Raw genomic sequence first — 27946 nt, 5'->3', positions numbered from 1 at the left:
TACCGTCGAGTCTCTGTTTGACAGCTTGTTGTGGGAAATAATACTGGGTCTAAGCCAGGGCCATTAACCTTCGCTTATATAAGACCAGAATCATAATGAATATCAGTAGAAACACTTTACAGCATCTAGTGATCGTCAAGGATATAATATCCTGAAGAACGCGCACAGAACTACAATAAAACTGACAATGAAGACTTCCTTGTTCATCGCAGCTTTCTTCGTCACTCTAGTGTCCATGGGTAAGTAAATAGCTACTATTTATATATTTCTTTTTTGCTTTTGCATGGAAATACTTTTTAGGAGTATTGACTTTATTTTTGAGAGGCAAGTATCAAGTACAATGGATAAAGCCATAATCAGGAACTATCGGTTTGATTAAGCTGATAATATACAATTCAATATGTCTTAGCTAGTAAGATTTAAACTAAGGCCGGGGAAAAAGGAGTAGCGTTCTTATTAATTGCTGGATAGATACTCTCTTACAGAAGGATATACTGAAAAAGCCGGTTTAAGATTTATGCTAATATTTCTGAAAAATGTAAAAAAAAAATCGTACAACTTCTTTTCCAAACATTTTAAAATAGTTTCTAGTTAGATAAAGGTTTTTAAACAATTTTAAGGTCTTCATTCTCTCCAAATACAATCTGAGGGTTTTGGTAATAGTGTCATAACCGGATCTCCGCCCAACTCATGGCAATGCATGACATCACGATATCTATTTCTTCAGCCAATGACTCCAAGCTATTATCGCTCTCTTGACTCGATGAATGCGAACATTCTCGGAAAAACCGATGAGCCTATAATCATAGTGTTCATGCAAATTTTTACCCTAAAAAATATTAGTTACTCAGCTCTGATTGATTTTCTTTAATGCAACTTTTCCTTGGCATGGGTTGTAAATGTAAACATGTAATCATGATTTTACACCGGATTAAACTGATTGAAATTTTGGAGTAAATTTTTAAGACTGAGAAAAAATGGAAAACTCGGATAAAGGCCCTCAAAAACAGGAGAGAACCAAAACAACAATTCTATTCCGGGTCGCATTGGTGATGCAGCGCATTACTAGCCACCACCCGTGCTTCCCAAATTCCCAATGACGTTTTCTCATAGTTTTCTTATTATTCCTTTATCTAATACTTTAGCTCTTAACAAGAGTTGTCTTTTTTCCATATTTATAACTAATATATTGATAACTACAACGGACTAATACCCAACGCATGCACGTAGCCGTTCAACGAACTCTTCTCTACAGCATCTTGGATGCGAGACTAACAAGGAAATACAAAAGGAAATCACACTTTTTCTCGATGGAATTTATGGCATTTCTTTTGTATTTTCATGTTAGACTCTTATTCACGGCAATCTTAAAAAGGGTCCATTTGTGTTCTATATCTCACCGAAAATGTTCCCTTTCCTTCCAGTGACGTGGACGGAAGCGAGGTATTCCTATCATGGTAAAACGATCAAATGTCTGCCGTACAATACTAAATGCACAAATACCTACAAAGGTTGTAGTGTCTACAAGGGTGTGTGCCGGTGTAGTAGAGCTGTGTTCTGTTGTCAAAATCCCTTCCAGTACAAGAAACTGTCCAGTTGCCTGACTCACAATAAACCAAGTAAGTACCTAACTTAATGCAAGAATGGTTTGTTATGTAGAAGGCCCTCAAAGAACACTAAATAACCCAAACAAGGAATTATATTCTACCCACATACAACCCCGAGCCTGGCATCTATCCCTGGTCTCATTGGTGAGAGATGAGCCCTTTACGCCATAAGTGCTTCTTGCGCAGTGCGGTGATTGGTTGAGAGGATCGTCAATTCCGTACAGGGTGATGTTGTGTACCGTGCGGTTTAACATACCAATACACTCTAAGTCTTTAAGAGCATCTTGATAACTCTGCCGGATTGGTTAAAGACGGTGCTCCCTCAGAAGGGACGTAGCACGGTACTGAATTTATCTTACTGTTTGGAAAAGGGTTTCAAAAATACAACATAAAACAATACATCACTACGCACGCACGTGTTAAAAGCGTGAAACAACTGCAAGAGAAGGAGAAGCGCGGGCACGACACATGGATACCAACTACTTTGCGCACAGTTAGTACTTCCTTCCTGTTTTCTGTCTATTTGCCTTAACATATCATGGCTGTGTATTGTTTCAGAGGATCCTTGTAAACCTAATCCATGTCAGAATGGTGGCTACTGTGCGCAGCTCAACGAGACCCAATACCGCTGTATGTGTCGCGGAACTGGTTTCTTTGGAACGAGATGTGATCGAAGTAAGTCCTATACTTTACTCTCTTTGCGCGTGCCTTTTACAGTGATATAGATTGCCAAACAAGTTATAACCACTAATTGTAACCAGTTTATAGTGCAATGCGCATACATTTTCATATTGGTCTCGCTCAGCCGGGCACTAACTAGCCTGTGTACAGGCGCTTTCCACCCCTCCCCCATAAGTTTTTTCTCCTCAGGGGATGGCTAACTCAAACACCAAGCTTTTAAACTTGAGTGTAATGTTCAACAACTCAAACGAAATAATGTATTCTCAACGTATCAGAATGACGAGTGCTATGACATGGGAAACCCTAACAACCCCCCCCCCCTCCCCCCAAGCTAGAGGTTACATGGTTTTCGGAGGAAAACCAGAGAAAGCCCCTCGATTCTAGGGAGAGACCCAAAAAAATCCTACAGTATAGATTTAACGTGTTTACGTGTTTTTCTTGTCGTGGTTTTTTCCCATGCAGAGTGTCACTGGCAGCAAGGTAGCTTCTTCAGAGTCATGAAAGCAATTTGGCAACAGAAGAACAGAACGAAGATGCGACAGATATTTGCATGCCTTAGTTTTTAAGTAATCTATTCAGCTGGGTACGAAAGCGGTTTCTTAGAACAGGGAAGATGGCAGGGAAGTTTACAGTTTATCGTCATTTACTCGCTTCCCTCCAGGCTTCATTCAGGAGAGTAAGGAATATTTGTGTATCGCATTTATAAACTTAGGATTGTCACAAAAGGTGCTAAATCGGAAAACTCTAATACGGGATATATTTTATCTCAACTAGCAGTCAATGTAAACCCGAATAGAGGCAAACTCGTTCCAAAGGCCTTCTCTTCTCGCTTTTTTCAAGGTGGCGAACGATGTTGGAATAGAGGCTTTGCCCCATCACGTGGTGGCAGCGATGACAGGAGGCACAACAACTAAGTCTTTTTCCTCCCGAGAAACTGAATACTTTCTCATGTAAATCAGATCAGATTAGAATATATGTATTATTACTGCCTCCTGTCATGGCTGCCATCACGTGCTGGTGCAAAGCATTTAATGGCGGCTAAAAATCGCAATAATTATTAGATATTAGTTTCACCGATTCTTTCTCATCGAATTTGGCCTAAACATTTATCTGTTATGGGAAAAAAGAAAAAAAGGTTCAAAGAAAAAACATTTATTGTTGCAAAGATTAGATGTGATATCAATGCTATACACGGAACAATATATTTTATCATATTAAATAAAGAAAACACAGAAGAGAGCACACCAATTCAAGTAGCTGGTACTATGTAAACATGACCACATATTTATAGCAAAGATACATGCACTCCACTCGATTGTTATACATGCTCGACCAAATACAATACTTCGAGCATGCCTAATGTCAAGAGTTAGTGCACACAGGCTAGCAGCTCAGCAGTCATAGGAAAAAGCCAAATAAAAGCTTTTAAATTAATTAAATAATATGACTAATATAATGATATGTTAGGTTAATATTATGTTTTGTTTTTATAAAGTTCTTTATGGAGTGCGCTGTAGCACGGCTGTGGTTCCCTGCTACACAGGAATCCCATTTTGTATTAAACTAACTAGCTCTTTGTGAAGCTAAACTTTGCGGAACCATCAGTGTGTGGTTGAGGTTTTTACGAGCGTCAAAGTGGAACATGATTGAATAAATAGGAGACAGATTCTCCATTATGAGTTCTGCGGATGGCTTCAGCAAGTATCATTGAAACGTCAATCAACTGAAAGTTAATGGACAATCGTTAAGAGGAATATATAATGAAATGCACTTCTAAATGACCTACCCTTATATACAGCAGCAGTAAGGGGGACTCGCGACTGCTGTTCGGAATACGCCGGGGATTACCTGCCCCCACGTAACGGCGCCGGCAGCGGGAATTATTTGAGCCAACTCTACGGACTTTTAGGCGAATATCCGATTTGACCACTTTACCCGTACCAAACCCGTAGGCAGTAAGGGGGACTCGCGATCGATGTCGTATATTCACGGGTTTTACCCGCGTTATTCCGAAGGCGCCGGCAGCGGGAAATACCCGCGCGACAAGTCCTTACTGCTGCTACCGTAAACGGAGGTAAAAAATATCTTATAAATATACGATGCACGAATGTAAGAAGTTCGTTAACGACTTTTGCATAATTTGTCTAAGACCTAAAGTTAGCGTACCTAAGCCAGAACCCTTTTGGTGTTGTGGTAAAAAAATGCAAATAGAAGACGACACGTCAGCACAGTGTTACGAGTGTGGTAAGAATATTCGTAATGCCGTACCAAATGCTACCAAAGAGCAATATTACGCCAATGGAGGTCGTACGAAAACACCTTATAAAAGAATAAAATACTTTAGGGACTGGATGAGTCATATCCAAGGTCTTCGGCCGGTATATTTAGACACCGAAGTAAAGAAGAAAATCATAGACCACTTAGAAGAGCCAACCCCGCAAAGTCTACGGAAGACATTGAAAAAATTAAAACTAGGGAAATATTACAGAGCTATTCCCTATCTTTTGTCTGAAATTACCGGTAAGTCTATTCCTGAGGTTTCTGATATGAGCAGAGCCGAGTGGATGTTTTGTCGGCTGGATAAGGATATTCCTTATTATCCTGACGTAATTTACGAAATATTTTACAAAATTGACTCCAACCACCCCCTATTAGGATGGATTCCGAGAAGATGAAATGTGCAGTCGAAATCCCCCTACGTTCTTTTCAAAGCAGATGTCTACTGAGCGAGTTTTCTTTGGAGCTCCTCCTTTGCCTCCTGGTAGATCTTTTTGCGAGATTCCTCGGAAAGATCTTTCACGATGGTTTTTTTATTACCCGACTTTAATTCGCCGTATTTCTTTTCCTCCGCGAGGATCAAAGAGAACTCCGTGTCGTCTATGCGGCGGTCCCGCAAAGCCTTGGAGACCAAGTCGGCGATGGTGTTAGCCTTTGCTCTTGCTAGGGCTATGTGTATCGTGCTTGGATATCTTACAGGACAATTGCTTTATAATGCTTGTCGTAACAGCGGAAACGATGCCGCAGACGGCTCCAACGCTGGCCAAGGGAACGCCAACGACTATTCCAGGTCCGGTGAGTGAGGTAGCAACGCCGGTGCCTGTTAACGCCACGGACATGGAGCCGGAAGTTATCGCGATTTTATGTAGCGTGCTTCGGGCTCTAGCATACTTTTTCCTAACCTCCTCATAGTGTTTCGTTTGCCCTTCTAAGTAAGCCAGGATTAAGTTCGCTTTATTAAGCCTGAAATTCTCCGCGTTTAGTTCGTTAGGACCTGTATCCTTAGTGGTAGTGTGATAATTGGGAACATCTGGGTACAACTGAGGTGCTGATGGTATAACATCCATTATATACTAATGTACGACGCTTTTGGGAATGATATTGAGGAGCAGCCACATCATGACAACCGGGATTACTGGAATTGGAGAGCATTTAGGAAGATGTTTCCGCATGCAGACCCTAGTAAGTTCGAAAGAAGGCCCGATGGTATTTACTATAACGGCTCTAGGATGTACAGCAATGAGGATTTGAAACCTACGCTGGTCGATCAGATAGACTCTCAGCTGAAGCATCCCACGGTAACGCAAGGTTGGTCAAAGGAATTATTGCTTGGTACCAGTACTTATCCAATACCCGCGGTTTCATTTGATAAGCACCCAAGCTTGGACCTAACGTTGAACATGCGGATCTCTAACAACCATTCCTTTCCGTTAAAGGTGCGAGATATCTTCAAAAACGTGCCCATTGTTCATACTACCGCTAAGGAATCTCATGAATGGCTAAGTGGTCCTAACATGCGTTATTGGCCGCAGCAGTTGAACTTTGCGGTTTGGTGCGCCACCAGTGGCTGTGGGGTAAGCGCGAACTTGATGAAGAATTCAATATTCATGTTTCACTTCCACTTTACCGTCCGAAGAATACTACATGAAATGGGTGTTATTGCGCTGCCAGGAGATGCCACGTTTTATCCAAGAGATAATAAATACAGCGTGCCGGCTTATAACAGACTTTGTAAGGAGTTTGGTGCTGAAGGGAAGGATTTCCGATGCACTACGGGCGCTAACAATGGTCTGGGACATATTTGGGCTTATTGGGGGATTGGTGGGCACGAGCTAAGCGATAAGGAAGTTCATGCATTGCAGCTGCGATGGAACACCGGGTATCACAAAGAAACTCACGACAGTAGCACCTTCTTCGAGCCAAATGCCAAAACCACTAAGGAAGTCCGCGATGGACCTCTGTTCAAAGACGAGGGCGGTAAGTATGCAGGGGCTAACCCGCTGATTATCAAGATTACCAACGACGAGCAAACGAAGCAATATCTTAATTTCATACCCCCAGAAGGCAAAGGACTAACCAAAGCCGGCCTTGCCCGTTTGAACCGCAGCATAGAAGCTTACGTGTATTCTATCCTTGGAGCCCAAGTAAATACCCGATCAAGTATAATTGGAAATACGGGCGCCGCAGAAGAGACGCGAGCCGAAGCCTTGATCTTATTCGAAAGTTCAATCTTGGAGGGCGACATTAGCAAGGGCGTACAGCGTTACCAACTAGCTATACAAAATTCTAAGGCCCGACTGGACTATGCAGTAGCCCCGGGTTGTTGGTTAATGCCCAGTAATTTATCTATAAATACGGGCTCCGTAGTAGGATACAACAACAAACTTCAACGAGCAACCAAGGATATGAAGTTTGGGGTGAATGACGTGAACTCTGACACTATTAGAAGGCACTTTGTTGAACAGCCTAAAAAAGTGCACCATACGCGACCACCTAAGAAAGTGCAGCCAGTATACCGAGCGCCTAAAAAAGAAGAGGAATATGACCATAACTTATTAAAAGCCGGCTTAGCAGCTGTAAGCATTGGTCTGAGTTATTATATATGGCGATGAACAACCCCTACGTAGCTGGAGTAGATTGTGTTTATACGACTTACACAGGCGAGAAAAAATACACCCAGGCATCTTGGGTTGATGTCACGGGCATGTCCGTGGATCTGAACTACTCGGGAAAGAAGTTAATTCTTTGCAGCATTTGCATTGGCGCGTATAGTCACGCCAACGTTGGCTTTAGGTTCTTAGATGAGAATGGCATACTGCAGCCTATGCGTACGAAAACGAACAACAGGGAGCCTGCGCATTTTTCCGTAGAGCCCAACCCCAGCAGCCTTGAAAATCATTCCGTTTGGACTTTCCACATGGTTGCCGATTGCCACGGAAAGGTAAAGCTGCAGATAAGAGTAGACGATACGGGAAAGGTCACGGTAAATAGCATAGAGGATCAAAGAGATTACGTTTATAATCACAAGAGCATCAGCACTCTTACGGTGCTTAGTCTCTAGAAGCAAACTATGTTTGCTGAAGTATATGAATCCACATGCGAAGGAAGATTGGTTCCTTTATTACTTGGAGGAGAAGGACTACGTGAATGATAAATGGTTTGATACCGGGCTGTGGGTAAAGGTTGGAGGCCTGGGATTAATCATGTGTACTATTAGTATTTCAACGGGGTGGTCATGTAATGTTGGGTTTAGGATCGTTGATGAGAGTAACCGACCATTACAGCCTTACAGAAAAAAAGACAACAATAGGAACCCAGTTCATTTCTCATTTGAGGCCAACGTAAGTACCCCAGAAGATTTGACGCCCGTAACTTTTCACATGATAGCTAATTGTCAATATGCGAAGTTACAGATTCGCCCCAGCGATAAGATTACGTCGGGCGCCAATGCCGGTAAGCTGGGTCGCGTTCAGATAAATGCCGCCCCGTCAAAAAATCCCCCGACTGATGCCACTTGGAATCATAAGCCCATTAGCACCATGAGTGTGCTGCCGCTAGTTCCACATTATCAAGGCGGTGCGAATACTATCTTTACTAATCCCCAGTCGAGGACGCCTCGGGCGCCCGACGACGATAAGCCAACAGTAATACACAAGGATAAGATCAGCCCCTCATCTTCTTCAGGAGGACAACCCCAATAGCTACGACTAATATCCAAATGTTATTCCCCACACACTTTAGCAGTTCTCCGCCGGCCCTAAGTGCCAGGCCAAGAACGCTACCCAGCAGCCCAGGAAGACCGGCTGCCATCTTTTTTCCCAAGTCCGTCAGCCCATTGCCTAATTTCTTTACGCCCGCGCCTGTAGCCTTAAGCGCGTTAAGGATTACCCCTACTACGCTCGAAATAGCAACCGCAAATGCCAGTGGAACGCCATACTTCAAAAGGGCTCTTTTTACCTTTTCCTTGGTGGTAAGTCCCAATTCTCTTTCCAGGTTGTCCTTTTGCGCTTGTAATTCCGCGACTCTTTCCTGAAGGGCTTCTAATTCCCTTTGTGCTGCCTCCCTTTCTTCTTCAGGGCGAGTTAGGTCCGCAATTATTTCTTGCTGCCGCTCTATTTGCCCCTCCAGGTCTTCGATAGCCTGATCTCTTTGCCGGATTTGTTCCTCCTTAGTGTTGATTTCGGCAACCAACTACCGCCGTTTCTCTAAAGAGCCAGCTATGGTGGTACGTAAGTTCTTAGCTTCTTCCTTGCTTATGTCTAGGTCTTGCAGGGCGAGCTCGAAGGCTTTTTGGGCTTGGTTCCTATCGCGCAGGGCTTTGTCTGTTTGTTCTCTCATTTCTATCATTCTTTGGTTTTTGTCGTCAAGTTCTCTCTTTTGAGCATCGAGGAGCAGTAGGTTTTGTCTCATGTAATCTGCATCCCTTTCCTCCATTGTTTCCTTTAGTCCTTCGACTTCCCTTATCGCTTCAAAGCCTTTTTGTTGTCGCTGCATTAGGGCTTTGACCCTTTCAACGGCTTCGTTAAGGTTTTCGTCGTTTTCTTTTAGCCTTTCCATTAAATTAGGTTTCCCTAATGCGTCTTGGATTTCTTTTGGGAGATTACTGGCGAGCTTGTTGGAGTCTGTCCTTTGGTAAAGATTATACCACGTATCCCTTCCTTGATGCTGGATTTGAATTTGCCCCTTATCTCCGGTTTGGAAATTAAGGCGGGCCAAGTCCACATTTGGAAATTTCTCCCTTACGTCCTCTAAAAGCCCCCTTAGCATTCCGGTTCTTAGGTCCGTGGAATCCAAGTTTTGCAATTCCAAATATTCTGGAATAGGTCGCCCTGGGTTCCTTGATTGCCACTTATCCTCTAAGGAACGCCAGGCCTCGCGGGCCCTGCTGCCATATTTGCGTCTTAGCTTATCGAAGAGACCTCGGGAGTCTACGTTGTCATTAGGAAGTAAAGACTCGTATTCTTCGTCGTTAATGTCTACTTGGCCTTCTTCGGTAAGGGGGTCAAAATCCGTTCCTTCTACTTCCATTATATATGATAAGCTCAAAGTTAAATCCCAACGTATTACCTAAGCAGGTTGGCGGGCTGAAAGCAGAACGCACCTTTCACCGGGTCACATTCACACCTTCTAGCGCAAAGCCAGGGGAGACGCTGTACGTAGGCGTGCCCCGCCTAACGGATAACCTAGTATTGGTTCCTGGCACCTTGGCTTTAAGGTTTGACCTAGCAATACAACCAAGCACCAAGGACAAGCGCTATACCGTCAATAACGTGGGTAGGAACCTCGTTTCTAAGATGAGAATCAAGTTCGCAGGGGAATCCCTCTTGGATTTGAATAGGTACGATTTGTACACCACGTATAAGGATCTGTGGCTAACAGCCTTTGACCGTGCACAAAAGATAGAGCAGGGAATTGGAAGCGTTATTCTTCGTAAGCTTCGCAGCGATACTAACCCCGCGCCTACGGACTCCAGTGGAGCAACCGCAGTAGCAGACGCAACAAGGGTAAAGACCGCCTATGGTAGCAAGTACGTTATCCCTTTGGATTTCGAAGTAATTACGAGTCATGGTGTGTACTACCCCAGGCAGTTATCCGAGTTACAGTTTGAAGTAACCTTGGCGGACACCACGAACGTCATAGGAGGAATGGACAGCGCAATTAGCGGGGCTGTTGATCCTTATTCTATCACCAACTTAGAGCTGCAGTATGAGACCGTGTACAGCGAAGAGCTGGCCCGTAGCGCTGGCATGGAGTACAGCTCTGGCAAGGCATTCCTTTACGACCACGTAGTGATGTATAAGACATTTAGCTTCTTGGATAAGACGGATGAGGTTATCAACCAAAGCATTAACCTCCCCCGAAGAAGTCTCACGGGGTTAATGTTGGTGTTTGCTAAGCCCTACGAGGCCGGTAAGCGCGACTCCGAGGCCTTTCACAACCCCAACATTACTAACGTGGGGGTAAATGTCAACGGCGTTCCAAACAAGGTTTACTCCCAGGGAATAAAGCCCGCAGACGTTTACAGGGAGGCAAAGCGTAAGTTTGGCGACCAAATTAGCCCCGAGGAATTCTTTAAGGATAAGTACACGCTGTGGATTGATATGCGCACCATTAACGACGAAGACCTGCATGGTCAGGGTTTACGTCTAGTAAATACGCAGGATGGCATAACATTGGAGATCAAGCGCACCAAAAACGCCAGTGCCGGCGACGGTGATAAGATAAACTGCTACGTTTTCGTCGTGTCTGACGCGCAACTGAGCGTAGAAATGAATCAGCTAAAGAGCGTTGCCTATTGATCCACTCGCTCATCCTTTTGATAAAAAAATATCGTTGGTATATAATGCTTCGCGTATTCGAAAACAACGAAACCAAACTGCAATGCATAGTGCAAGGCGATAAACTATACTTCAAAGCAAAGGAAGTGGCGGCTGCGTTGGGTTACGAACGCCCAAAAGATGCAATTAAGGTGCATGTTCGTGAAAAGTATAAGGTAAAGCTTAGCGAACTTAGAGTGGAGGTGAATCGCCTCCCCTCGTATTCACAGCCTAATTCCCTGTACGTAACCGAATCTGGGTTGTATCAACTAATATTTAGCTCTAAGATGCCAACGGCAGAGACATTCCAGGATTGGGTCCTCGAGGACGTTCTTCCCGCATTGAGAAAGACAGGTAAGTATGAAATAGAAAGGCGGTTCGATAGTCCTAACAAGTTAGTCTTCAAAATGGAAAATGAGTTTGACCTGCATAAGAAAGTCGTGGACTACATACGCCGCTTCTACCCACAGATGCTCATAGCGCCCGGCTTAGGGGAATTGCAGGATTCTGACAGCAAACGCATAAAATGCTGGCAGAAGGGTTATCAAAGGGGTCAACCCGACCTCTTAATACTGAACGCGCATTTAAGGTATGAAGGGCTTTGCATCGAATTAAAGACGCCGAAAGGAAATGGCATACTCTCCGCAGACCAACGCAAGATAATTTCGCAGTATGACGCGAATGGTTACCTGACCATGGTTAGCAACGATTATGACGTCATCTGTCGTGCCCTTAGCAACTACGCGGAAGGCATCCGTATTCCCTGTCGGTGGTGCTGCAAACGCTTCAAGACTACGGAGACAAGGGCAACGCATTTAAGAATATTTCATAGATATAATGATCGTCAACCAAATACACTGGCGTGACCTGATTTGCGGTAAAGCATACGAAATAAAAAATTACGTCGTCTTCGAAGACATCGACCGTTTACGGTTAGTCCTCAAAGACTTAGAAGGCAAGGAATATTCCCTTTGGGCGCCGGATTGCGTGCGGTACGTAATTCAGGGCGAGGAATTCACCCACTTACGCAGCTATGGTAAGGTAAATGGCCGATGGAAGTTTGACATTGAAAGAAGAGTCACTCCATCTCCTCTTTGTAGTTAAGCGCGTCTGCTAAAGTCCGCTGCGCTTTAGGATCCGCGGAACACCAATGCCCCACAAAGGATCCTTCGGAGAATACCCTGTCGCAATGAAGGCAGGTGTATTTTTTACGCGGTTTGGGTATCGGTGGCTTACGAGGGGTAATGCAGTCGGCAGGTAGTTCGCAAGTAATACAGTCCATATATTGAAAGGGTAATTAGAATGCCTCCCAGAAAGGCAGCTGCGTAGCCTAGTATATATCCTACGACCTTCCTTAAAAGGGGTTCCTATTATTCTTGTTGTTTTGTTAAATGTTGATGATACTTAACAAACAACAAGAAAAATAAGTTCAGGATTTGAGACTCTTTGCACAAACCCTGCTTTACTATTAAAGGCCCCCGGAAACTATTTCAAAGAGTGTCTCAGAATGTTGACGTTTAGGTTAAATCTTTGTTAAGACACCCCGGAAACTATTTCAAAGAGTGTCTCAGAATGTTGACGTTTAGGTTAAATCTTTGTTAAGACACCCCGGAAACTATTTCAAAAGTGTCTCAGAATGTTGACGTTTAGGTTAAATCTTTGTTAAGACACCCCGGAAACTATTTCAAAAGTGTCTCAGAATGTTGACGTTTAGGTTAAATCTTTGTTAAGACAGTTGAAGATATGTTCCTCTTCTCTAACACAACCACAACGATCGCACTCCTGCCTCCAATACTCCCTTTTAGTCCACGGAACGCCTTCGGCGCGTTCAAAAGAGGGGAAAGTACGGACTATCTTCTTATGGTAATCTATGCGATTCCTTAAGTAATCCTCTTTATGCGGGCAGCGACACATCAAATCCGCACATTGGTAGCAATCCACGCCTTCCAAGTCGTAAGCGCGGGAGAGAAACCTATAATTCACTTCATGCGTTCTCCGGTGCGTCTGTAAACGTTGACGACTACTAAGTATCTTATTACAGAAACTACACTGTCTGGTTCGATTACAGACGCCCCTTTTCAGATGCTGCTGCATTTCGAAGGGGTTGTGGAATTCCTTATTACAGTCCTTACAAAGCCCACAAATGCGTTTATCCTGATGTTGTTGCATCTTTTGAACGGTGCTGAATTCCTTACCGCAATCCTTACAAGCGCGGCTAAGGGGTTTCTTCGTACAAACGCCGCGACGAACGTGGTATTGAAGTCTTTGTTTGGTGCTGAACACCTTTTTACACATTGAACAGTCCATATATACTTAACTGTATCTTAGCCTCCATTTAACATCCTTAACAAAGATTTAACCTTATTGTCAACATTCTAAGGCACTTTTTAAATAGCATATACTTAACAAAGATTTAACCTTATTGTTAACATTCTAAGACACTTTTTAAATAGTTTCTGTGGTGTCTTAACAAAGATTTAACCTTATTGTCAACATTCTAAGACGCTTTTTAAATAGTTTCTGTGGTGTCTTAACAAAGATTTAACCTTATTGTCAACATTCTAAGACACTCTTTGAAATAGTTTCCAGGCATCCTTAACAAAGATTTAACCTTATTGTTAACATTCTACAGGGGATATCGCATGAAGTCCTTAACGGACTCCTTAGCCCACGTTGCCATAGTTATCAGCGCACCAAACCGTTCTGCGCGCTTCAGACCGCACATTTCATCGTACAATTCCTGCACGCGCTCTTTCAGCCGATCGATCTCCTCCCTTTGCATTTCTATGGTGTCTCTTTTATCTTTTGCGTCGGTGGCAATCCTTCTTACTGCGTCCACTGGGTCCATCGTATATATAATGGATCCGAACCATATTCCCTGCAATGCTCTGATAGTAGGACCCACCGGCTGCGGAAAGACCCAGTTCGTGGTAGAGCAGCTATTAGGACCCTTTAGATACCGCTTCGACTACATCGTGCTATTATGCCCCACCTACGTGAATAACCGCACCTGGACGGGCATAGGCGTAAAAGATGACGACTTCTTCGTAGATATCTTAGACCCCAACGAGTTATCTGGACATCTTAAGTTCTGGCACAAACAATTCCCTAAAGATACGCAAACCCTCCTCATATTGGATGACATTGCCTGTGGGGACGACGTAAAGAGACGCACTTCCGAGCTCGTTAAACTCGCCTTTAGCGGCAGACACGACAATATCAGCGTTTGGTTGCTCTCGCAGCAGCTTACCAGCGTCTCTAAGCCTTTTAGGGAAAACATAGGCTCACTTGTCGTATTTTATACTCCGAGCAAGTCTGACCTGGAAACCATCTTAAGCGACTACGGCGGTGAGATATCCAAGGAACAGTTGCATGAATACATGCGGCATTTAAAGACGCACCAACATTCCAAGATGATCTTCTCTTTGAGGTTTCCCTACACGGTTGGAATCTATGATTCCTAATGTATATGGACATTGAGCAGCTCTTAGATGAAGTCCCCACGCAGTTAGATGAAAGTAACCTCAAGGAACAACTTAACATCCTTGTGTCTTCTGGGAAGTGTAAAGAAATGATAGGCAAGGAACTTACCCATGAGCAGGTTAACAAGTTGTCAGAAGAGGAAGTCAAAAAGTTCCATAAGAGGTATGAGGCTGCCCTTGCAAGTAAGACCACGGACGCCGTAGCAGACTCCGCTATCCGACTTGCGACTAAATTGCTTGGACTTGCGCTGCCCATAGACGACTTGGAGCAACTACGGAAGGACATTAGCGAGGACTATGTCATCGCCCAAGAACTTAAGATAACCTGTGGGTGGTTGTCTTTGAAGTGCGGTAAGTTAATGGCAGTCGCCTCTGCGGCACTTCACGTAGCTCAGCACGTCGACTTGAAGGAACTTGCGGGCACCTTTGGTGCCTCTTGGAAGGACTTCAAGAAGGACAGAGAAGTCGAAAAGGTCTTCCAGGCAGCACTTGCTGAGGTACCTGATCAAGTCGCCTCAAGTACTTAGTCAAGTCGTTGTCAAGTCACCTCAAGTACTTAGTCAAGTCGTTGTCAAGTCACCTCAAGTACTTAGTCAAGTCGTTGTCAAGTCATTGCCAAGTCATTGTCAAGTCGTCATCAAGTTACTTGTCAAGTCCTTCAAGTCCCTTAATATAAGATGAGTGGCACCGAAGAACAACCACCCGTAGAAGATACCAAGATTACCAAGGCTAAATCTCCGGGCAGAGTCGCTGCCGGAAAGAAGCTCGCGGAGATGAATAAAAAGAACAAAGCCAAAAAAGAAGAAAAGGTGGAGGAAAAAGAAGAGGAATCCTTTATTAATCCGGGATACGTCATTGGCGCGTTAGGAGTCGCTATAGCAGCAGGCAGCCTCTAATTACAATGGCGGGCTACGAAGCCAAAAGTAAAGTGGGAGGCCGCAACATATCACGCACCTGTGGAACCGGCTGTTAGAAAAAGTAAGATCCCTGAAATGGAGTAGATTTATCACCCGCGGCGACCTAGATTTTCCTTCTCGCTTTGTAATATAATGTCGACCGCGTTGTTGAAAACTGTTGAAGAAGCAGCTATTATTACTTCCATCGTTGCGGGTATTGGTTGGGTAGGTAAGAAAGTGCTCAAAGAAGACTTTACTGAAGACCCAAGCAAGAGCTTCGCTAATTTTGCTAAGATGACCGCTGCCGTGGGTGGGGCTATCATGGTAAAGGATTACCTACGGAAGGAAAAGTACCTACCTACGACGTAACTCGTGAAAATCCCTGTGATTTTCTAATATATAATGGCTAGTTTAATCGCAGGTGGAGTTATTGCAGCTTTAGCATTCACTGGAGCTAATTATGGTGGTCAGTATTTGGATAGATTAGTCAGAGGCGACAAAAGCGGAGATTTAGCCGCTGAGAGGAAAAGGCATGATTTAGCGCTGGAGAAATATCAAAGGGACGTTGCAGCTTGGAATGAAAAAAGACAAGCTTACAGGGATTGGTTGGATAAGAACTACCAAGACAAAATGCAGGCGGATAAGAACTTCGAAAACACAGACTACGCCTTTAAGCTCTATGCGCAAGCACACCCCGACTTTAGGTTAAGAAAGCCTCAGTTTAAGAATTACTACCAGCCTTCTAAGAAACAAAAAGACAATGAATTGGTCTTCGTAGGAGTCGCAGGGCTGGCGGGAGGCGTAGCCTTGGCGTATCTAATATAATGATCGTCTTTTTGGAAAGCGACAAGAATGACTTTACCACTTATCTGAATCCCCCCATCAAAGCCCGTAAGGTTCGGTTGGTTAGTTGCTCTTTGTACAATTCTTGGTATAATTTGATTGGCGGCTTTGTCGTTGTGAATGCCAACAAACCAAAGTTGCCAGATTCCCATTACACCCCCATAACACTGGCTAAGGAGCTAGCAAAGCATGGATATACTCTTACCACAGGATTACCCCATGAAATGAAATTCAAGAAAAATAGTGGAAGCGCCAATCTAAAGGACAGTTCATTGGTAGAACTCCTGGGCCTTACTAGTACCACGATCAATGGTCAACTTGACGTGAAATGGAAAGTCGCATCCTCTTACGAAGTCTATTGCGACTTGGTCCATAGTTACAACAATGGAGAAAAGTCTTCTCTTATGTCCAAGTTTCCACCTCAGGGTAATCCATTCGATCTGGTAGAATACACTCCCATTTCTTTAAGCTATGACTTGTCTAATTTGGTAGAAAGCATAAACATCACCATTAAAGTGGACGGAAAGACGGTGGACTTCAACGGACGTAAGATCAATCTTGTCCTATCCTTCGCTTGAATCAAGCGAAGCGCGATTCTATTCATATAATGGGCCGCGTAGAGGACAAACTCAAGAGGATTTACTATGGGCCTGAAGGCTATTGGAAAGGAGCGTCGGCTATTAAGAAACTTGCGACCGCGGCCAGGGTATCAGAAGAAACGGCTAAGAATTGGTTAAAAAAGCAAACCCTCTGGCAGGTTTATCTTCCCGTGCCTAAGTACATTCCCAGGCCCAGCTTTACCGTAAATGTCCCCAATGAAGTTCATCAGGCGGATTTGCTTTTCTTACCGCACGACAAGGTGAGAAAAAAGACCTACAGATACGCTTTGACCGTAGTCGATATCGCAAGCAGATACAAGGACGCCGAACCCATAACCAGCAAGGATTCTGGGGAAGTCGCAGAAGCCCTAGGTAGGATTTATAAGCGCGTTTTGAAATGGCCCAAGCTGCTGCAAGTGGATGCGGGGACAGAGTTCATGGGCGTGGTTACTAAGACCCTGAAAGACCACGACACTAAGATTAGGAGAGCCGAAGCTGAGTACCACAGGGGTCAGAGCATTGTCGAAAGATTCAATAAGACCCTGGCCGAGCGTCTCTTTGGATACCAGTATTGGAAAGAGCTGGAAGATCCCTCCAAGCGCAACAGGGAATGGACTCAGAGGCTCCCCCAGGTCGTCGCGGCTTTGAACAACGAGGCGGCCAGGGCTACGGGAATAAAACCCAAGGATGCCATAAAAAAGAAACACGTGGAACACAAGTCCTACGTCAGAAGTTCAAGGGCGGTCGGACTGAAGGAAAAAAAGCTCCCCCGCAACATAGTGGTCAGATACCTCTATCAGCCGGGGGAACTCGAAGGTGGCAGTAAGAGAGCCACGGATCCTAACTGGTCTTTGGAAACGTATGAGATTTCGAAGTCCGTCACCAAGGAAGGGCAACCCGTGTTGTATTACCTAGATGGCCCAAGTCGTGGATTTGTCAAGGAAGAGCTGCTCATAGTCCCCAAAGACTCAGAGTAGCGCAGCACCGCGCGCCCGATTGCACTCTAGACATGTCAGTCTTACGTTGCCTCTGCAATGCCCGTGTTTGTTATTTATGCGATCCACGGAGAACTGCTGATCGTCATTTGGGTCAAACCTCCATAGTAGAGGTATGTTACATTTGGCACACCGTGCCCCTTTCTTATAGACGTCGTCCACACATAGGTCGAACGTCATATTTTTTTCTTCGTCGTGGCGCTTGTAGCGAAGGAGTTTCTTAGCAATGTTTTCTTCGGCTATTTTTTCCGGTGTCTTATCGTAACGCATTTGCGGCCCCCAGGCTCTTTTTAACTGTTTGGCATATTCTACGCGGCTTACGGCGGTGTAGATAAGGTTGCTCCAACACAGCCGCTGGTCTATGATCCATAAGGTCTCTTTTATGGTAAGTCCCTGCGCGCTGTGGACTGTCATGCAATAACCCAAGCGCCAGTCTGGGTGGGAGGTAATTCTTTCCACCTTTTCTATGGGCACCCAGGCTTTATCGTGCGTTACAGCGTTCTGCAGTTGAACGTCGGTACCCGGCACCCAGACATCTCTTCTTTGCATGCGGGTATCGTGGGGTTTGTAGCAAACAGGCACCAAATGACTAGGAAAGCGCTCCTGGTGTATTTCGAACAGGTCTTTCTGTATGCGGGCCTGTGCTGCGCGCTTGCTGCTTAGCACCAAATCCTTTGGATGCCATGTGTAAAGAAAGTCCTCGTATTTCTTCGCTCGTATGTGCTTACGTAGTATCTTGTTTTGTTCCGCGTCGCTAAGGCCCCTTAATTCCGCCTTTAATTTACGTACTTGGTCTTTGCTGCGGTAGTCGGTGTTGATTTCCTCTGCATGGTCTACCATTCCTTTTAACCATTCGTGGGGCATTTCTCCGGCTATTGGAGGAGGTTGGCATGGATCCCCAGCAAATATCACCTGGCATTTCCCTTTTAGGAAGTCTACGAACTCCTGCAGTATTTCCAAGGGAACGGTGCAAATCTCGTCCCAAACTATTACCGGAGGTATGTCGTGTACTGCCTCCGGTACCCACTTTTGGCCATTCCAGCGAAAGAAGCTGTGGTAGGTTTGCGCGTCGTAACCCATCTCCGTTAATTCCCTTTCCAAACGATGCGTAGGAGTTAACACCTTTATTTTTGGAAAGAGTTCCAAAACCCTGGTGGTCTTACCACTACCACCCGTTCCGTAAAGGTAAGAGAAGCGTTGGTAGGAAATGGGGTCCGTAACTAACGGTAATGGCTCTTCTGTGGGGGTAATGGCGCCTTTTGTGTGTCCACCATGATATTCCACACGTTCTCTCTAGGCTTTTATCTCTTCGTCTTTAACGCGCCATTGACCACTTTCCGCTAACTCGTCTTCGGTGTAGAACTCCTGCATCTTTTCTAACACTTCGGGCTTTACGTACAGGGAATCCGTGGCTACACGTGGTATGTCCTCTTTGTCGAACCGCAGTAACATCGCAAGAAGGTTAATGTGTGCATAGGCTAACATGCTGGCACGCAGATGATAATACTGCGGTCTGTGATCTTGGTAGTAACACAAAGCGTTCCATTTGTGTAGTTTATCATCTACGACGTAGTCCCATTTCTCTACGGATACCATTGTTCCTTCATCATGTGCGCGCTTTATAAGGAAGCTTAGTTCGCCTTCGTCCGTTATTAGGCGCCGCTGCATATGTTTTTCGCCTTCTTTTGCGCCCTGCGTGAATTTACCTATGACCACCCGCGCTGTGGGGTTGTGCTCTGGGAGCCATTGCGTAAAGGCGCTGTGACAAAGTATGGCTTCATGCGCTGTGTATTTTAAAAGTTTGCGCTCTTCAAAGAACTTCAATAGGGGTATGGGAATCCATTCCTTCTCCTGTAAATGTTTACCATACCACGCATAGATTATTGGATGTAAGTTTTTCGTAAATTTCCAGCTGGTTAACCTTACGAACCCCGTTGCTGGGGCGTCGTAGTGACCATCCAACGCGACACGAAAGAACTGCGAATCTGGATGTCCGTAACGGTCGTAATACTCCTTACAATCTCCTAGACCTTTGAAGCTTGCGGGGTAACAATGTTTCATATCCAGCGACACGTATTCGTCTTCGTCGTACTCCATGTTCCAAAGACCACCGTGACCGTGCTCCACGCAAGCTTTAGCTATGTCGGCGAATTCCTTAGGCGTGGACTTCCATCCGTTCCTCTTCTTTGCGGCTAAGAAGTCCAAACTGCGACTGCTAAGCACTTCGTCGGAGAAGTCTTCTCCTAAAGTCTCACAGGCGCTTCGAATGCGCAGCTGTTCCACTTCAGGACGATACAAAGTGCCGTCTTGCGTCATAAATTGACTTCCCTCCGCATCCATTAACCAAATAGAATTCTCGTGCATTAGTTCTGCAAGCGGCGACTCCTTGTAAACGCGCGTCTCCTTCTTCTTTGGGAACCTCAACTCCCTCCACGCATGTGCGTTATGCTGGTAGATGACTATAGGCGCACCGCGGCCCCCATATTTGTGTGTTCCGGAGTAAATAAAGCCGTCGGTGATATCTTTCACGTGTATGCGCCTCTCCAGCGCCGTTTCTAACTTCTTGATGTTGTCTATCGACCCTCCGGTCCTATTAGTATCTTTTTCCCATTTCCTGATGGCTTCTCTTCTCTTTAAAGTCAGTTTACCGCCCCGAGAGGAGTCTTCAAAGAACTCTCTTACTAACTTCCCTACGCAGTTACCGGGATGTCGCATCGGTTTCAACTTCTTAACGTCTGGCGTCTTTATCTCGTACGCACCGTAAATGACTACGGTAACCGGGTAAGCAACCTCGTAGAACAGCATGTCTATTCCTACCAATGCTCCCGGGCGTGTGTTTTCGTTTAAGACGAACAGGTCCTTCTTACCAGACGCCCTGATAGGATTGCGCCCCTTTTCTATCATCCACTCGCCGTCTAAATACTTTATGAACGTTAGCTCCAACCGGTAGTTACCTTCGGGTATTAAGTTAATTATTCTTTCAGCCCTTTCTTCTGTCATCGTCTCGTCTGTATCTCCCTCCATAAATGTCGTGAAGGCAAAGTCCGCATCCAGGCGATCCAACACCTGAGTTCGCAGTCGGCGCACAGTTTTGTTACGAATGCTCGTGATGGTGTCCATCTATATGTAAGGAATATCTTAACCTCCGTTTACGGTACCCACCACAGCAGCAGTAAGGACTTGTCGCGCGGGTATTTCCCGCTGCCGGCGCCTTCGGAATAACGCGGGTAAAACCCGTGAATATACGACATCGATCGCGAGTCCCCCTTACTGCCTACGGGTTTGGTACGGGTAAAGTGGTCAAATCGGATATTCGCCTAAAAGTCCGTAGAGTTGGCTCAAATAATTCCCGCTGCTGGCGCCGTTACGTGGGGGCAGGTAATCCCCGGCGTATTCCGAACAGCAGTCGCGAGTCCCCCTTACTGCTGCTTATACAAGTCATTCTCCTGTGCACACACTGTCATACCCCCTGCTCCATTCAATTATTTCTTATATTCACTACATAAAAAACTTCTCCTGTACACACTGCTCCACTCCAATCTACCTTAGACCCACGGTACTACACACTGATCCAATCCACTCTTCCTTAGACCCACTGTACTACACACTGCTCCACTCCAATCTTCTTTAGACCCACTGTACTACACACTGATCCAATCCACTCTTCTTTAGACCCACTATACTACTCTTTCTCCTGTACACACTACTCTAACAATTTCCCCTTGCATATCCACTCACCCACAGAAAACCATGTTTACCTTTAATTTACTGCAGGCCTGCATTTTTTCTCCTTGTGGGATGGTGTTGGTAACAGCCACAGCTTCAATGCTGCTTGCTTCCAACCTTTTCATTGCTGGTCCAGAAAATATACCATGTGTACAAATAGCAAACACTTTAGATGCTCCAGCCTCTTGTAACCTAAACATCAAGAATATCAATGAGTCATCATTAAGCTTGCTCGTTATAAAACATAGAGTGATTGTTTCACATGTGCAAATAGATAACACCATTGGTAAAAATTCTTAGGAATGGCATTAATTGGTTAAAATCCAACAAAACTGGATTCATCGATAATAATATCATGCATACATTAAACAGAATATTACATGGCAGCTTAGAGATACAGATTTTACCTGCTCGTGTTGAGAATATCTGCACTCACTTGTAAGATATCACTTCAACGCTCAAAGATAAAATCTGTATCTCTGCACGGACATGTAATATTATCTGTGTTATCATTGGACTTACTTTGTAGCTGCTAAAGTTAGGGTTCCACAGGTATCAGCCATGTCATCTACAAGAATAGCTGTTCTACCAGTCACATCACCAACCAAAACCATGCCTGCTACTTCGTTAGCTATTTTACGCTGTAATTACAACATACATGGACATCAATAGCCCGAATGGCAATATGTGGCCCCACCATCTAATTATCATAGAGAAAAACTTATATTTTACAACCACCACTCCCCATATGGGGCTCTTCTGTGAGGTTCCCTCCACACGCACTACCACTACATTCTATATTTACAACATACAACAACACTCAACTCAACATGTTGCTTTCTATGGAGGGAGGAAACTGGAGATCCCAGAGAAAATCCTTGTGGCAAGGGAGGGAAATTTTTTTCAATAATGAGCAATAATGGCAAAAAGTGCCAAAAACTAGACTTTTGTGTGAGTTTTCATCCCAATTTTCGTTTTGGGTTAACACTCAAAACCTTTTTTACACAGTTAGAAACTGGTGTACTATGATAAAATACCTGTTAGAAGAGGTATTTTCAATTGTACAAAGTTATTTTGTTGCATTTGTATGCATAGAATGTTGCTTTGTCAGGCTTTTTTATAGAAAATACATGGGAAACAAGCAAATGAAGACCTAAACCTCATTTTCGAATAAAGTTTTTGCTTTGGGTTAACACCTTGATTCCACTTTCATCGGTCATCTCCACTTCCAAACAAGTTAAACTTTCTGAATAACAAGATTTTAGCATTGTACAATAGCCTTTCTTCAAGAAAATAGTTTTTGGCGCTCACTGCTTAAATACGAAAAGAATTCTCTCTTAATTTGTAAATAATGTCAGCATAAGAAAAATCAAACTTTTCAAAAATACCAATGTTTGCTTATTCTTTCTGATGATATTTTTGAAATTAGTTATTATTCATACCTACAGCCATATTCACATGGAGTCAGTAATAGATCTATGATAAATGAATAGATAAAAGTAATAGGTAATAGTGGATTCTTCAATCTTACCTCTTTATGGATTAAAGCAAAGCCACAGTTCAAATGATCAGCAATTGATGTTACTCTGCAATTAATTATGATTCATTCATTAATATTAATAAAACCTTTAGGAGATATTTGATTCAATTCAATATTGTAGAATGTTGTGGTTTGAATATATATGCAGAATTACTCATTCTTTTTTTCTAGTCTTCCTCAACATGGGATCAAACATTCTGGACTTATTTTATTTTATTGTAAAATACAAAGAAATAAATGAAGGAACACCAGATGTATCTTACTTTGAAAGCCAATAATAATACTTAATTATACAGCTTCTCATTAATCCCATATAGGTAACTGTCCAATTATTTTCTTAATTGGACAGGTCTTGTTGATATGGGATTAATTAGGCAGCTATATAATTAATAAGTAATGGGAATTCATGCTCCCCAATCAAGAAATAATTAGACTCGAAAAATTCCTCTGATTTCTTAATTGGACAGCATGGAGTCCTATTACATATACAAACTGTTTAACTGTTTCTTTCAAAGTATGGTTTCTAGATTTACAGCTGGCTGTTATAGGAACAAAACTGTATAAAGTTCAGTTTGCCATACCTCTTTGCACCGCCAGCATCTGGTGATACGATAACTGAATTCTGCCAGTCACTCACATTCTCTTTTATCCATTTCAACACAGCCGGTTCGGCATAAAGATTATCGACAGGGATGTCAAAAAACCCCTGAAAACATACACAAACAGTCAATGAAAGGATGTTTTGGAAATAAATGATAGCAGAATTTCTTAGAGAGTGTTTTGGGGGACAGAGCAGAAAAACAACAAGGCTGCTACTTTAGCAATTTTTTTCTTAATCTCTCATTCATGCTAAAAAAAACGTTTAGTGTTCCATTCGTGTCTCTTGTGCTTTAAACTGTTCGCAACATTCTGCTAACCTCAAGCAATTCTACTTTGAGGAATTAGGGAAAATATTGGTTTTTGTGCTGATCAAAATATCATCTCTCCCAATGTTCAGGGCGTTATATCTCAAATACGCATTCCTTAAATTTCCCCAAATTTTGGTATTTTGTTAATCAGCCCCAAAAGAGCCTGTTTATGAAATGTAAAGGTCAAAGGTAGAACCCGTTTTTCTGCCCTGTCGTTTTGGGTTGAGTATGTGTAATGGTTCTGTGTGTGATGTATGTCTAAAATGAATTGACCACTGTTTTACGGATAAGGTGTGAACCCTTATTTTAATTTTTTTTCCTACTCTTAATCTCATAGCTGTATGATCTAATTGATTGTAACATTCAGATATACCTGTATCTGTGAAGCATGGAGGTCCATTGTTATGATATGATCAGCACCAGCAACTGACAACATGTTTGCTACCAGCTTAGCAGATATAGGTGCACGACTCTAGACAAAATAATCATTACAATACGTTAATTTTTGGTGAATGAAATCCCAAAATAACAGCATTACTTTTCAAGAATGTTTTGATGTTTAGAATAAGCTAATCTGTCACAATTATTGTAAGGTACAAAACTGCTGGTAAATAATTGTTCTTTGTAATAACATAATGCTGACAGACAATATCGTCTAGAATTATTACCCCCATTTAATTAACGTATTGTGTATTGCACGCAATTGCACAGACATTAGCATATGGATAACTTAAAACTATCTTGCTGGTAAAAGTTTACAACAAAATGTATACATAATGTCAGCAAGAAAGCAGGCAAAAATAACTTCACTATTTTATAGATGGTCAGAGCAAAATGCTAGTTGAATAGATTCAGTGTTGTGTATAATTAATATAACGTACTTAATGGCAGTTTTATGGTTACCTTATCTTTCTTGTCTTGTCTTGCATAAGGAAAGCATGGGATAACAGCAGTTACTCTCTGTGCAGAGGCAATTTTACAAGCATTTATCATGATCAGAAGTTCCATCAAGTTATCATTAATATCACCACAGCCACTTTGGATGATATATACATCTTCACCACGCACTGATTCGGCTATTTCAACACTGTTAATCAGATAAATTAGCAACTTAGAATATATATGATATATATATTGATACATAAATTCAAACTGATGTCTTGTTTTAAGGAGTTGAGAGCAATAAATGTGTTTAAAAAATCAGGCCAGCTAGCTAAATATTGACTAAATCTCAAAGCTTCTTTTCTCAAGCTTAGTCATTACCAAGACTCTGCGTTAGTAAACTTTTTAACAGAACATTTCCCAGGTTTCAAGTTAAGCCTCTCCATAATAAGTTCAGAGATTTCAGGGTTAGAGTTACCAGAAAAGATTTTGATATTTCGCATTTCAAAAGAAAGAATTCAGGGGAGTAAAGGTATGTGATTCAATACTGTAGTCCAAAAGATACAGTAGTCTGAGATAGTTGATTACGAAATGAATGAGTAGTTATGTAAATATTATGAAAGCGATGAAGTGATAAATATTAGTCAAGCATGGCTTGAATTAATTTAAATCATTAGAAAGAAACTTGAAAATGGCTTCAGTTCCATGTGTGCTATGGAGTTTAGTAAAGCATTTATAAGTAACAAACATTTATAAGTAACATTTATAATTTTCAAGCCACCATATTTATCAGTAAAGCATTTGAGCTACACAGGACCTGGTTGAATAATTAAGCTCTCTTAAGATAAGAACACTTGTAAGTATTGCTGTAGTGTAAAAGTCTATTGTTTTAGAACCTGCTTATGGGTGCTCTTACCATAATTAATAGAGGTTCGTGCAACCTGCCCATAAACAATAAATGAATCAACAAGTCAGGCTAATCTAACATATATATACACAGCCATTTGCAAAAATTATGGCCGTTTCAAATATACATATACATATATATATACGTATATCAAAAGTATATCAGACATGATGGGATATCTTTCCTGGTATTTTTTTCAGAAAGCCCTAGGGATAGACAACTCGAAGAAAATATCACGGATGATATCCCACAATTTTTTATATGGTTTTGATATACTTGTATATATGTTGGAAATGGCCATAATTTTTGCAAATGGCTGTGTATACATATATATACACTGTAGTTTGCATAAACTTTGACCCTTTTTACATATATACAAGAAAATCAAAAGTATACCAAAAATCATGGGATGTCATCCGTGATATTTTTTTCAGAAAGCCCTAGTAATAGACAACTCGACAAGAATATCAGGGATGGTATCCCATAATTTTTGATATACTTTTGATATACTTGTATATACTTGTATATACCTATTTCAATAAAGTTAGTCACCAAAAAACCTGGAAAGCCGAGATCACTGAGAATCATGGGAAACTTTTAATATCAAACAAGTAAAGCTTTTGATACAATTTGCAGCTTGAGGATGCTCAGAAGAGGTGAGACTGTAACTGGTAAAAGATCTAAAATCCATCAACAGTTATTCAAGCGGTTGAAACATGTAAAATGTAACTACCCATAATCCTTGTTGGTCTCAGCTTTGTAGCTTTTCAGGCGACTAACTTTATTGAAATAAGTGTATATATGTACAAAATGGTCAAAGTTTGCAAACTGCAGTGTATATTTATATATAACAAAAATGAAAAAATAATAAATAATAACAACAACAACAATAACAACAACAATAATAATAACAATCATTACTGAAAAATATTCACTGAGAAGTGAGTCTCCAATATTTAATGAGCCTGAGGCAAATAATTGTTTTAGTATTTTTAACACAAGTGAATTTAATAAATACGACTGGGAGAGAGTTTTTTGGTTCAGATTCTATTTATCTCTACAAGCAGCAGGAATCGACAAACGAGCATGTGCTTCTCCACGTTACATCCACCTATGGGTGAATATTTAACAATTATTTGCCCAAGGGGAAATGATTACCGGGGAATATTTACCGAGACTCAAGTCTTCGAGCGGCGAGGTAAATATTCCCCAATAAGGCAAACAATTGTTTTAGTATAAATACACAGGTTATTCTTTCAAAAAAAGGAAAAAAAGAAGATAAACGGCATTTTTTCCGGCAACAGCAACAAAGTGGCTGGACGCCATTTTGGATTTTCGCTCTGAGGTGATTATCGTGTGATAGTGTGAGTTTCTTGACCAATCAGCGTGCAAGATTCTCTATGATCACCTGCATATTTTTACTAAAGAAGCATAAGACGTAAATCGTGGCCAATGAACACACCTGATTTATTATATTCACTTTTGTAATAATACTAATAATGAACAATAATTTTTAAAATACTCCTATTTACAGTTCCTTTCATTGACCACAAATAATACTTCCAAGTCAAGGTTTTTGCCGCATATTACTAGTAAACTATAACTTTATTTTGCGCAAAAAGACTATTATTCGTGGTCAATGAAGTATAAAAAGGTGTATTGTGAGCCCTGTAAACCACGTGGCCCTTCCAGTTGAACGACTATTAAATATCTGTGTTGCTATACATGGTATACAGAACATTACCTCTAAGATATTGACAGCACAACTGTTTATCGAGGAACAAGCTAAGCTCAGCAGGGAACAACGTTTAGATCTCTAACGGGAATATATTTGTAAACATACTACTACAAACCCGCTAAAATCTTAACGCACTAAACTGGCTGCTGTCAAATAAAAAGAACTTAAGCTTATTTGGATAAAATTGAGCTCAAAACTATTTTTAGATTTATAGCAATTAAAACACCCTTCTAAAGAGGTTATTACAACTTAGATACTTGGTAGTTTTAGCGTTAAAGTCAAACTTGAAGAGGGGGAGAGAGAGAGAAACAGGGGTAAACGTGCTTCCAGACTCACCATGTTTCCTTGTTAGAAAACTTCTTCATGATGCTTTTTCCAAGATCAAAACCAAGCTTGTCGACGACTAGACGGGCAAAATGTGGGTGAGAAGAGCCACCAAAGATCTTAATGTTAGGCATGATGGGCAATGAAGGGGTTTTTAGGTCAGAAGCGCCGATCAAATCCTCGTTTTGTTTCTTATCTTGCATGTACACCACGAGGAACGAACC

At 42.4% G+C, this 27946-nt stretch overlaps 2 protein-coding genes across 3 annotated transcripts; one reads left to right on the top strand and one right to left on the bottom strand.

Annotated features, from left to right (window-relative positions):
• Nucleotides 1-47: 47 nt before the first annotated feature.
• On the top strand, nucleotides 48-3886 carry LOC116296074 (uncharacterized). The gene is made up of 4 exons (XM_031704028.2): nucleotides 48-239; nucleotides 1425-1619; nucleotides 2166-2282; nucleotides 2751-3886. Exons 1-4 carry the CDS (start codon nucleotides 188-190, stop codon nucleotides 2852-2854), a joined length of 468 nt encoding a protein of 155 aa, XP_031559888.1. The 5' UTR covers nucleotides 48-187; the 3' UTR covers nucleotides 2855-3886.
• LOC116288621 (ribose-phosphate pyrophosphokinase 1) lies at nucleotides 3425-27946 on the bottom strand. Of its 2 annotated transcripts, none has more exons than XM_089039013.1 (8): nucleotides 27735-27946; nucleotides 24775-24958; nucleotides 24245-24343; nucleotides 23545-23669; nucleotides 22955-23009; nucleotides 21946-22064; nucleotides 21456-21615; nucleotides 3425-4011 (listed from the first exon to the last, which is right to left on the bottom strand). In XM_089039013.1, the coding sequence occupies exons 1-8, from the start codon at nucleotides 27923-27925 to the stop codon at nucleotides 3919-3921; spliced, it is 1026 nt and encodes a 341-aa protein (XP_088895139.1). In that variant the 5' UTR covers nucleotides 27926-27946; the 3' UTR covers nucleotides 3425-3918. The 2 variants fall into 2 exon arrangements, with proteins under 2 accessions (XP_088895139.1, XP_088895140.1); XM_089039014.1 differs by lacking the exon at nucleotides 27735-27946 and adding an exon at nucleotides 25135-25309.

The sequence above is a fragment of the Actinia tenebrosa genome, unplaced genomic scaffold, assembly GCF_029948245.1.
Source record: "Actinia tenebrosa isolate PJP-AT-01 unplaced genomic scaffold, QUT_ActTen_1.0 PGA_scaffold6__47_contigs__length_16458017, whole genome shotgun sequence".
Taxonomy (NCBI): Eukaryota; Metazoa; Cnidaria; class Anthozoa; order Actiniaria; family Actiniidae; genus Actinia; species Actinia tenebrosa.
The sequence above is the reverse complement of the archived record's forward strand: the minus strand, read 5'-3'. Positions and strand labels throughout refer to the sequence as shown.